At 42.9% G+C, this 12,312-nt stretch overlaps 1 protein-coding gene across 1 annotated transcript in view; it reads left to right on the forward strand.

Moving 5' to 3' along the window:
• bmp1a (bone morphogenetic protein 1a) overlaps nucleotides 1-12,312 on the forward strand; it is a 31,799-nt gene that overhangs the window by 825 nt on the left and 18,662 nt on the right. Inside the window, exon 2 of the mRNA XM_008288640.1 lies at nucleotides 9,205-9,312. Coding sequence (XP_008286862.1) covers nucleotides 9,205-9,312 — 108 coding nt within the window. The remainder of the gene's footprint in view (nucleotides 1-9,204; nucleotides 9,313-12,312) is intronic.

A 12,312-nucleotide genomic window follows, 5' to 3' on the forward strand; every position in this document is an offset into this window, starting at 1 on the left:
TTTTTTTTTTTCTTCCTCCACCGGCTGTTCACACGGCCACTAAAACAAAGTGGAGGAGGGGAGAGAGTACAGTGGAGCTTAGAAATTATGCACACATAATTCTGCTGGCTGTTGTCTTATGGGTCAGAGTATAAATATGTCTGCTTCTCCACTGCTGTGGTGAGACCTGCATATTTTCCCATTATTTGGCCAAAGAATATCTGAGTTGTCATTGTAATCTTTTCTCTCTTTTATTTTTTTTCTTCTTCTTTTTTTTTTTTTTTAGTACTGTGAACTCACTGTCTTGCCAAATCCCTTTGGGGGAGTTTGAACAGATTGCGTTTTCCATCTGGTAAAAGTATTCAGGTTACAGATACAGAGAGTTGGCTTCAGTCAAAGTGACCTCTAAAGTCTGGAAGTGCTTACTGATCTTGGCATTTGGCAATTTCTGATGTGTCAGCCGATTATAAAACACAATTCCAAACTTCTTCTTTATCTCTGTGCTTCTCTCCCAAAAAGAAAAAGTCGAGGAAGATTTGGGAGCGTTGCCACTGTACGTAAACATGACAAGAAGGTCAGGCTGCGGATGAACAATGTCTCACGCACCAGTCATTAAGATGCTGCATCCTGTTTTTTTGCTTGTTTATGTTGAGTCACTGAAGCAGATCACTATTATCGGACGTCGGCCTCCACTTCACACTCCGAGCTAAACTAACAAAAGGGTCGATGACGCCGTGGTTGTATTCGGAGCGATTTCTTCTTACGTGGTTTTCAAGAAATCATTGATGTTAAACGGAAATGTGTCAGCGAGGACGTTCCCACTTGATGATTCCCGCTCACGACCGGTGTTTATCTCGGCGAGCATGTTATCGTTATTAGCAGTCCAGTTTGTGCAATGTGTCATTTCCATAGAGTGCAGTTTTGTTTATGGTTTCCTCCGGGCACGTCTACAGACAGGTGGTTAAGAGACACAAACTCCCACTCTGTTAACCCTCCCAGTCTCCATCTCTTCCAACACCCACCTGCTTTTCTCCTTCTTCTCACTAAGCAGCAAAAAAAATGTCCAAGATCTCTCAGCTCTTCCCTTTTTTTACTCCTCCTCGCTCAGTTCATCCACCAGGGAGAACATTTTTCACTGTCAACTCCACACTTGTGCCTACAGACACTAGTATGGAGTTGATGATTCTTGGATTATTGATTTTTCTCTCTTTCTTTTTTGTCTCTCTCATTTTTTTTTTCAAGCACATCACTACGCCGTGTATATCTGATCGCCTTCTGCGGCTGGAGGTCAGCGATTTTATGTCGTGCAGCTTCCGTCCAGAAAAAAATGCTTACAGCCGTGCAAACTCTAATGCAGCCATGCCCTTTTGAGGAGAGGACCGTCCTTGATTTACACAATTCCTCCATGTCAGGATTTTTTCTTTTCTTACTAATTCCTTGGCTGACACGTGTGAAATTGTTTTCCTGCCGTCCTCTTGAAAGGGAACGTAACGGCTCCTTTTCAGGTGTTTTGTGAAAAGTACAATGATTTGTGAGTGCGGCTGTGAAGCTCGACTACTTTGCGGTGGCTGGTTAGCTGAGATAACAGGCGATTTCATTTAATTTCCTCAGATTACCTAAATTGCACTTGGCAAGTTACTCATGTGGGCCAGTCCTCCCCAGTTAAGCCAGAAAAATAAATAAATCCATCAACAATGTTCACATTTGCAAAGGATTAAATAACTCATCACTGCACCAGGCATGGCAGAAATGTGCATTGATTGAAGCAAGCAGTGCAACAACACTGAAGTAATGCCATCTATTTAGGAGTTAAGCAGTGGAAAATTCCTTAGTTTGCAGAACTCCAGACTTGGCCGCATCCCAGGAAGTCATTTAAGACTCTAACAACCCACTGAGATTAGATCCACTCATTTTCAAAATGAAAAATGGATGAGAACCAGTCATGCTCATTGTCTTCTCTGCTCAGGAGATAATCAGGAAAGTAGTCATTGGTTTGACTTGTGTGTATGCATTCATTCATGAAGCAGACATCTTAATCTAGTAAAGACTCTTGTGACAGCGCTGTCTGACTGCGCTGACCGTTGCGCGTATCAAAGCTTCGGATATTACACTTGAGCCTCTGTGTTGCAGCGGCCTCAGACAGATCAACCTGTACACCCCTTTTCTTCTGTTGTTCCCTCTCATGCTAGTGGCTTTCTCTCTCATCCCCCGACTCTTTCCTCTGACTGGCTCGAAGCACTTCACACAGAGTAGGTCATTCACCTTGTGCCAAGCGAAAGCGCGGCCCGGCCAGAGGATCGGGGGGCAGGCCGGTCGCACTTTGCCACACCAGCCCAGGTGAGGTGAGTGCAGGGCATTCATCAGGCGGCCCGGCAGGTTAGCCGCAGTCTGCCTGCTGCCACTGAAGAATCTGTTGCTGTCAACAGAGACTTATGTCGTTCCTGCCACCCCTCACTGCCAGCGATTGACTGCGATTTGGTCATTTTAAACACAGCAAACTGGATATTTGTGCTGAGAGTGTTTGGGAGCATTTATCTTTCCATAAGGGTCACCTGCTGCATTACAGGTACTCATCAGGTAGCCATTCATGTAAATAGTAAAGATTTTGGTTAATTTGTACCACTGATACAGTCCAACTGACTGGATGTAGACTGCAGGTATCAGCTTACCACTAGACATTCATTTCATGCAACAGTCTCCTCTCCTTCCACTATCTGTGTGTTACCATTTTCAAAATCACCTTCAATGTCTCAAACAACAGCTGTGTTCTTCGAGCCAGCAACCTGCAGCACTAAAAGCTTCAAGTTTTTCCAAGTGTCAAGTAAGGCACTGCTAGCTTTTTTTTTTTTAATCCTTTCAATTAACAATTTTAATGACACTGCTTGCGTTCCTGCATGTAAATTTTCCAGCAACACAATCCCCCTCCCCCACCGGTTTCAAGGCATGCGATTGCCATGTCCTTCACTAGGATCCAGTCAGACCAATGCAGTTGGTTTCAAGAGATACAAACAAGCCAAATGTCATCGTGATATGACTCTACCTCACTGTCAAGAGATAGTAAGGTGGAGTCAGATCATTCTACAGCGCTGCAGAATGATCGGACTATGTGCACAACATCCAATGTAGTCTGAGGCCTTGTCCACACGTAGCAGGGTTTTTGTAAAACCGAATATCCCGCCCCTTCCATCTAGAAAAAAACTTGCCTACACACCACCTCATTTTTAGAAAAAATTCATCCACACCTAACCGCATAAGTGCGTTTTTAGACACATTTATATTCCACGTGAGGACGTAATAACTCCGACGACAGGAGCGACGACTGGGACATACGGAAACTTTCACGCCATTCCATTTCCGTCTCAAAGTTCTCCCACCAGCTGGCAGTGCGTCCCAGTCTGACCCAAAACTGGTGTCGGCGTCTTTGACGGAGAACATGCCTCGGATGTGGAATGGCAAGGTGGCGAAAAATAACCATCCCTAACGTCGTCCGTCGCCTGTGTTCTTGTACGTGGAGCGGTATCTGGGCCTGGACAAGAGACAACACAGTTTTGAGGGCGTCCACGCTGTTTCCAAATGTAAACACAGGTCGCATATGTGATGTAGGAACATATTTTGTCGCAGGCAGTGACGTTTCGAAACCTAAAACCTGGTTATTGACCTCCACATGCAGACGCATGAACAGAATTTTTGCAAATCGTCACTTTGGTCGGAGGTTTTTGAAAGAATCGTTTTTAATGCCGTAAATCTGCATTTTCATGTGGATGACAGGCCAAATCGTAGAAAAATATCTTCATTTTGTGAGATACCCTGCTACGTGTGGACAAGGCCTGACTCACCAGATGTAGGATTAAGATATAAGCTACCACTAACTTCAGCCAGTATTCTCCCCTACCTGATGTGTGTGCTACTGTTTTCTTGCTACGGCAAACTTCAGAGCAGCAACTGCAACATTTGGATGGTGCAGTAAAGCTGCCTTGCTTTTGTTTTCTTTCTCTTTTTTTGTTACATTAAACTATCCATTTTATTGGCAGTGCTCGTCTTCCTGCATGCAAATGTTCCACCAAAACTGTTTCACCCGTAATTATTTTGCGTGAACACCAAAGCCACATCCTTCGCTTAGCCCCACGCAGGACAACAGTGATTGTTTTATTGAAATACAAAGAAGCCAAAGTGTTTTTTCTCCATACCAGAATGATAGTTTGGTGTAGCCAGACCATTCTATAATAATGCAGAATGTTTTGGCAATGCGAGACTACATCTGATGTAAAGATGTATTACAGTCTTCTGTCAGAGGAAATCAACTTTATATATATTTTCAGCACAAATTGACACACTTATATTTATGTGCTAACATCCTTTTCCCAAAGGTTTCTGTTTTTTTAAATTCTGTAAATGTGGCTCTCTGAAAATGGAAGCTCAAACCAGATGCCACTCATTATCCAGCTGCATCCCTCAGTCCTGCTCTGGCAGTGTGATGGGGCGCCTGTTGAACTTCATGATTGGGCCTTCAAGCAACACTTAAGCAGATGCTTTTCTTTTATCATGGAAGGCAGGCTGTATGGCTGGGCCCACTCTGGCTGTTTTTTTACATTACAGGACCCCCGCCTGCTTCTCTCTCTGCAGGGTTCAGGTGATTAGGGAGCCGATCTTTTGGCACGATCTCCCTGCATGAGTTGGAACAGTATGTTTTGTTGTCAGAGCTGAGAAATAACTAATCTTGCATTACATTAACACTAAGCTCGGGTGCGGAGCCTAAGTAACGGCGAATGCTTTGGGAGGGTTTGTTTAAATAACTCCAAAGATGCCCAATTAGCCTCCAATAATGAGCAGCGTAACGGCACTATTTCATTATTCACAGTTTGCCTTTTAAGTAATTCGTATCTGCTACGTTGCCGTTCATGTGGAAAAATTGTTTTTCTCTTTCATCCACCTGTAGCGAATACTTTCAGTGTTTTCTTCAGCTGCAGATAGCTATTATTTATGGAAAGTTTCGAAAGTTGAAGATTACTTCCAGATTTAGCTCCACGAAACCCCTTTTAAACTTTACCTTGGACATCTGTTCTGAGAAAACCTGCTCTTTTGCTCTGAGCAGACTGTGTGTGTGAGAATCAGCTTTCGAAACCAGCAATCTAAAGTCCGGATGGGTAGAATAAGTTTTGTCACACATGCAAAAATCCCTACAGTGTGGCGATGAATTATTCATCTGTGTAAGGAGCTCAAATACTGTGTATCGTTGACATTAAAAAAGACAAATGCTTGGCGAGCTGATGAGCCATTAGAGAGAGTTCGACTGGCAGTATGGTATATCAGTAATCAGTGGCAGGGATGAGCTGGGAAATCCAATCTGCTAATGGGCTTGATGGAGTGTGAAATGTTAAAGGGGAGGCAGTCTCTTGCTGTGTGCCCTTTGCAGCTGAAGCCGCTCTCATTTTGTCAATAAGATGGAAGCTGCAGTGTGGTGACAGTAACTCGGTCTTGATCTCAGCTCTGGGTGATGAGACGTCAGGCTTTTATTGGAAAATAATTACTTGAATCTCTAGCTGTATTTTGTGACTTCGCCAGAACCTCTCTTCTAATTATACCATAGCTACCTTTTTGAAATGAGCAGAGTGCATGTAGGGAGCCTTTTTTTTTCTTCCTCCTTCTCCTGCCTTGGGCTTAAATTGCAGTGTTAGGAAATGTCAAGGTAAGCATTTGCTGAAGAAATAACAGCTGGTGTTGTTTTTACAAAGGAGAGAGGTAGCATATTTACACGACAACAGGCCTGCATAATACAATTCATCATCCCTTTGTTAGGATTCTGCTATTTTTATTCATAGAAAGTTTGTCTTGATATTCATGTTGCACGGCTTTTGCTATTTTACTTTTTTTGGGGAGGGGGGGTTGTGCAATTTTAAACGCACAGTGTGTGGAGCGACAATGACTCCACTGGTCAGGATTTGGCAGAAATGGATGGTTCCAAATGAAAACCTGAAAAGTGATCCTTAGACTGTCATCAAATGGTAATCACCTTAACAGAATACACTATCGGCTTCTATTGGAATTCAAATTGCAGCGTTTGTTACCAAACACAGGCTGTGAAAGGCGGTGCCAGGGTATTGTGATGCATTCCAGGCTTACATATTGGCAAGGCTTTCCCATCCCTCATCATTAGGTCATGTATAGGGAAAAGGCTGTCTAGATGTCTTTTATAAGCCCATCGAGGAGCGAAGCCGCGGCCTCGCAGCGGCACAGGCCTGCTAAATATAGGCTGATGTTAGTGTCTGTATAGGCTTAGTATTGATGTTTGTGCAGGTTTCAGTGGCAGATGTCATGGTCTGGCATTCACGGAAGGAGATTTATGGGAATAGTCGTGGAGTATTTGACACCGCAGAGGTCGAGGCTAGGGCATTACACAAATCAATGGGATTAATTTGATTGAGGTCTCATGTGTAATCTGACTGGATGTGCTGATTGTCGGGGGGGCAGTCTGAGATGAGAAGGATTATGATGGTTTAAAAATTCAGTAATGAAGGGGAGGGGGGCAGGGGGGTTGGCTTTCATCACGTCAAATTTTTCCAATCCAGTTTTCATCAATGGTTATATATTCAGTTAGGTCGCATTAGTTTGTGGAAGACACGCACACAGATTTGCACTCAAACTTCAGTCCCTATATTTTTCTCTTGAGCTGAAACCCTACTGCTATTACCTAACTCTTCTGCATGGATATTATTATTGTAGCTGCAGCTGTTGTCATTTAGGTGATGAATAATGTTTGGAAAGAGATGCGGCACTGTACTCTGTGATGATCACTTGCCATCTGCCACATTCGCTCGGCTGTAATCTACTGTACAACACACCGGCCTCACCGCGTTTGCACTTCGGATCATTTACAGCGCTCTGTCTCGAGACAAGTTTATCACCTTTCTCCATAGCCTGTCCCCAATCCCTGCCCAGAGTTGTATACAAAAGATTCCTAAAACCGTGTGTCTGTGGATAATTAAAGCCAGGAGACAAGGGGATTAATTCACAATCCCTGCGAGTCTTTCCATAAACCTGCAACAGCGTCTCCAGGACGACTGCTGCGCCCGGGGGAAATGAGTCCTAATGCCACCGGGCTGTGCATTTGCTCACTTCAATCTCCACTGTTGTCTGAGAACAATGACACTGCGGATTAACCAGCCTGTCCCCAGAACAGTGGTGTATGATTGGGACTAAGAGCGCAGCCCTCTGTGAACCTCATGGGGGTGGGAGAAAGCCTGCACCTCGTTATTTGGTCACGGCTTGCACACAACACAACGCGAACATGCAGAAACGCAGCATGCAAAAAGACATAGTCCAGTTGTTTCTTTTTCAACAGTTAAATCGGAGGGACAAAGAGTCTCCTATTTGTTCTATACTTTTTTTTCCCCCAGCACATATGGTCTTATATGACAGCAACTTAGAATTAATTGTTCAAGTACTGCCTGTTCCTTTCAACGCTCTGCTAGTTCTGGGAATCAAATAAAAATGTGCAGATAAAAGCGAAAATCCCCTTCTGTAGTCAGTCTATCCATCCTATACTGCACAACATCTGGTAGCTTCCCCTTATCAGTGGTGTTTTTGGCAATGGCTGTCAGGATGAGTGCTCGTTGAGGGGAGTCTGTTTTGTGTCTCGGATTTGGTCAAGTCAGTGTTTTTTTTGCAAGCACAAATTAGAGGATCCCTTTGACCTCTGGAATTTAAACCTGTCCTCCGTGCGTGCCCCGACTTGTCGGCAGAGATCTACACCTCCTCTTATTGCTGCCGTTAGCCTCTGATCCAGTCGTTCTGCTGTGCATCCTCCGCGACGTGCGGGGTGGAAAAGCTGCATCTACCAAAGCCAGCTCCAGATTGTTTCAATAATACTCCTCTGCTTAGGAGGGACACGAGCCAAGTATTCTATTTTTTTTTTGTCTTTGTCTCTATTGTGCCTTTCATCCCTGTCTCTCTTGTCTCAGACCTCTGTCAAAGTTTTATCCAAGTGCTAGAGATAAAGCCCCGACCCTGTCAGTGTTTTTGTTGCGTGCTAAGAGGAAGCAAAAACTATGAGCTGCCTCAGGACTAACCACACAAAATGGATTTCTTGTGTATTTGGCAGCTTGTATCGGGGGTGACACATTGGAGATAAAAACTTTTGACAGACAAAACCACTGTAAATCGCTCCCATTAACTGTACTTTTTAATGGGTCTCTGGTTTCTTGCCTGCGAGCGCTGGTCTCCCCTCCACCACACTGACCTACCAAACTCCCATCCAGAAGGCAGTCATTTTCTTTTCTGCTGCACATCTGCCTTCAGAGCTGCGATGTGGACAGAGGGGATCCGTCTCCTTCCTCCTCGTCTCTCTTTTCTTGTCTTTTCTCCCGTTCAGAAATGGATCACGATGCCACCCTCTCCCCTTCTTGCTCCCACAGAAACTCCCCCATCCCCCGCCCGCCCCCCCTCCCCCCCCCCCCCCCAAACTCCTGCATACAAGCTGGGCCATAAATTCTGGAAACGTGCTGGTGTTAAAAGCCTGTAAAACCGAGCACCCTGTCTCTGCAGAGAGGACTTCTAGCAATGGGGCATTTAGTAAGAAATCTAATAAAGCACATTCCTCATAAAGTGGGACTGTTTGGTTATTTTCCCCTCTCCTTGGCCTCATTAAAGAGCTATTACTTGTTCAAGGTGCCCCATATTACTCCATCGAGGCAGTGTCAGTGTCTCATTGTTTCATATCTGATAGTTCTCATTAACTACCCAATGACGCCAACGCACATGGCGTGAGTTTTGTTGTTAACATCTGGACAAATCCTGTTTCAATTAATCCTGTCAACAGTCGGGTTACTGAGTTCATACTCCTTCTTCGCTGCACGGGCCTTCGCAAAGCCACGCACAATGTTCTGCTTTTATTTCTATCATATAACTAAGCTGAGACAAGGCAGCCTCCCTGTCATCCAAAACTGACACACTGTTGGTTCACAACTCTATTTCTATTTCACCGCAAGGAAAGGGTAGGAAGAACAGAGTCAAGAAAGGAATGAAATATATATTTTCATATGTGTGTGCTACACGCTCTAGGCCTTCCTCAAGTGCTTTTCCTGGGCCTCCACGCAGCCTACTCAGTCTGAGCAGCAGGAAAAGCTTGAGGCTACCAGGCAGCGCAAAAAAAAAAAAAACGATGCTTCGTATTGTGGAATTGCCTTTACACGTCGTCTGACATGTGCCGTCTCTGTTTGTCTGTTTCAGCTGCCTTTTTGGGAGACATTGCTCTGGATGAGGAGGACCTACGAATGTTTAAAGTGGACCGAATCATAGATTTGGCTCAGAGAACCGTGGAGACTGTGAATCACACAGGTAATGGCAATAGAAAAACCACTGCTTTGAAGGTAAAAAATTCCCCATTAGAGCACTAAGGCAGTGTGTTTTGAACCGTTACTGTAGATAGAATTACAGCAGAAGACCTGAAATTAACAGGTTTCCCACATGGTTGGTTTCTAATTAAGGAATAATTATATACAAGGAAGGTTTGCTCTCCTTGTTCTTCAACACTACAACCGTCAACCACTGCAATCCTGAGAGCCGGCAGCAGCACCTGTCAGAGAGCAGCTTTGTGTGTTTCACGAGCCCTCTTTAAATCTTTATGCCCACAACTATCATGTTATCACTGCACAGTGCTCCACCTGTAACACCATGTTGAGGAGTAATTGCTGGGCTTTGTCAGGATGAATGTTGTTCTTAAAATGAACAGCGCTATTTAAGCAACAGCTGTGAGTCAGCAGAGACCAATAGCCTTCGCAATTCCATAAACTACAGCCGAGCATGAACCAACAAGTAAGTGCATGTTGTCAGTTTGCTTTTTTTTTTTGCTCAAGTTTAAGCACACGGTAGGAAAAGAAACACTTTTGGAGGATTAAAAATACATTTCAACTGCTTAAAATATCTACTGGTTAAATAGTCAGCTCTGAATCAGGGAGTCAAGGCAAGATTCGAGGACAGACGGTGAGTAAAGTCACCTTTGAAAATTCATCCACTTGAGCAGGTTAGTCACAGCACATTGAATTGTGTGAAGTGGAAACGGCTACTCTGGTGTTCACAATGAGAAGTGCTGTCAGTACAGTGGTGTTGCATAAAACACATCGAGCATGGGTGCAACATCTCTTTCCTGCAATGATTCATGCATTAGGCTGCACAGAAATTCTGTCACTTCAGCATTTACACCAGCTCATGTTAGGCAGGTATAAACACCAATTAGTAGTAGAGATAACTTTAAAATGTTGTTTTTGCCTAATTGGGTCACTTCACAGGTTACACTGAATGTCTACAGTACATAAAAATAAAGAAACAAGGGTAGAATCTTCTGACAGTCACAAAGTATCTATAAATCTACACATTTGTGCACAATAATCTTACTTTTTACTAAATTTATAGTAAATTTAAGTTCTATTCTTTTACCAAAAGTGCAGGAAAGAACTCAAATCATGGCTTTCTTTTAATCCGTTTGGCATCAAACACATACATCTGTGCAGCTAAAAAATTCAGAAATTTATCCTGTCACCTGTTCTGTCTCTCTGGACTATGAACCTGCTCAGTCACCATGAACCTGAACACAGTTCTGCTGGTGTAAACACACCACTACGCTTACTCCACAGCCTCATGTACTCAGAAGAACAGGAACATTTGGTTAAATAAATAACACAATCAGAGTGACAACTAATAAAGCCTTTGACCTAAAAAAACAAAACCTTTCCTTTCCAACTGTGAATGAAGATGGTAGATTTAATCGTATTATTGTAATTAACACATCTTCCACAAGTTTTGTCTCCCCAGCACTTCTTATCAGCTAACTGAGCAGATTTGGCTGTTATCAGTCCTTTCCACAACACATGCACAAGTGTACGTGCTAATTGATCTCGCAAGGCTGCTAAGATTTACTCCTGCAGACTGAAATTCAACAGAACACATTGTTCCAGCAAATTAAAACGCGTGCTGCAAACCGAAGCTTGCATGATAATCACATTTCTGAAGGAGAGACGAGGGCTCATAGCAGCACAGCTTTAAGTATTGTTATGGAACAACAGCCTCAGGGCTTCATTGTGGTCATCCAGGTGATGTCTCACAACAAAGCTGTTCTTTATACTTTAAGTCTCGCAGAAGGTTTTGATATCTTTGGACTAGTTCCCATTTTTGTGCACTTTGGAAGTAGGTGAAGTGGTGCCAGAAATCCCCGCTCTACAGCAACCAAGATGCATTGAGGTCAAAATGTTAATTGACTGTCTTAATAAATGTTACAATAATCTTTTAATAAATTCCTGAACAAGGACACACATCATTATAGCACGGGGAGGTTTTCATTAGAGGGAAATGCAGCACTGACAGATTTATTCACACACCTTCACCAAAAAAATGAAGAACTGAGTGAAATCAGCTGTTGGAATCTTCATCTGGAAAGTGTGTAGTGATATTTTAACCCTCTGTAGGACTTTGAAGTTAAACTCTCCTACATGATTTGGTTGAATGATTTAATAAAATCAAAGGAAGAATATAAAGGTGCAAAAGCCACATTGTCTTACAATGGTAATGGACCTCAAATTCTGACTTTTCCCAGCACAGCCATTAAGTTCACACACTGCATAAATGTAAGGATCCTTCTCAGCAGTTTTCAGTGTTGGTCATAAGACTGCTGAAGATTTCTCCCCCTCACAGACTGACTAAAAGGAGTCGCTTCTGCTTTTTTATCAAAAGACATATTGTTTTCCCATGTTGTAACATAGCATCCATGGTAAATATTTAGATCATTTTAAGGTGACAAATTCTCTGAAACACAAAAATAGCATATTTGCTGGGAATGTGGTTGATGTTTTGTGTTGAAAAGAGATGTTGCTGCAGGAGATACTTTGACACAATGTCATTTTTGTTTGAGTAATGAGAATGTATCAATCATGTTTGTTTGCATTAGTTAAATTAATGTCCTAATACAGAACATAAGATGCCAATTAAAACCAGTGTGATGTTTCTTTTAACAGATAAATCATTTCCATTCATTTGGCACAAAGTTGCACCATTTTCTAAATGAACTGCAGTAAGCTTACATGTGCCTTCCTTTGTTTTTAATATTCCTGATGTACATTCAAAGTTGACTTTTCATTTGCTGCTTTATTAGTTTTGCCTGCCGCAGCACAATCAAAGTACGGTGGGGTGATTGTGATATATGTGGCTCACATATGGATGCTTCTTATTTTAATCATCATGTTCAGGTGGGAGCTTAGTCTCCATGGCAACATTAATGCGTGGTTGAGTGACATTAAAATGGTGAAATTAATTTGAAGGAAGACAAGAATTAGGCTTCAATCAATT

The sequence above is a fragment of the Stegastes partitus genome, unplaced genomic scaffold (assembly GCF_000690725.1).
Source record: "Stegastes partitus isolate 25-593 unplaced genomic scaffold, Stegastes_partitus-1.0.2 Scaffold568, whole genome shotgun sequence".
Classification (NCBI taxonomy): Eukaryota; Metazoa; Chordata; class Actinopteri; family Pomacentridae; genus Stegastes; species Stegastes partitus.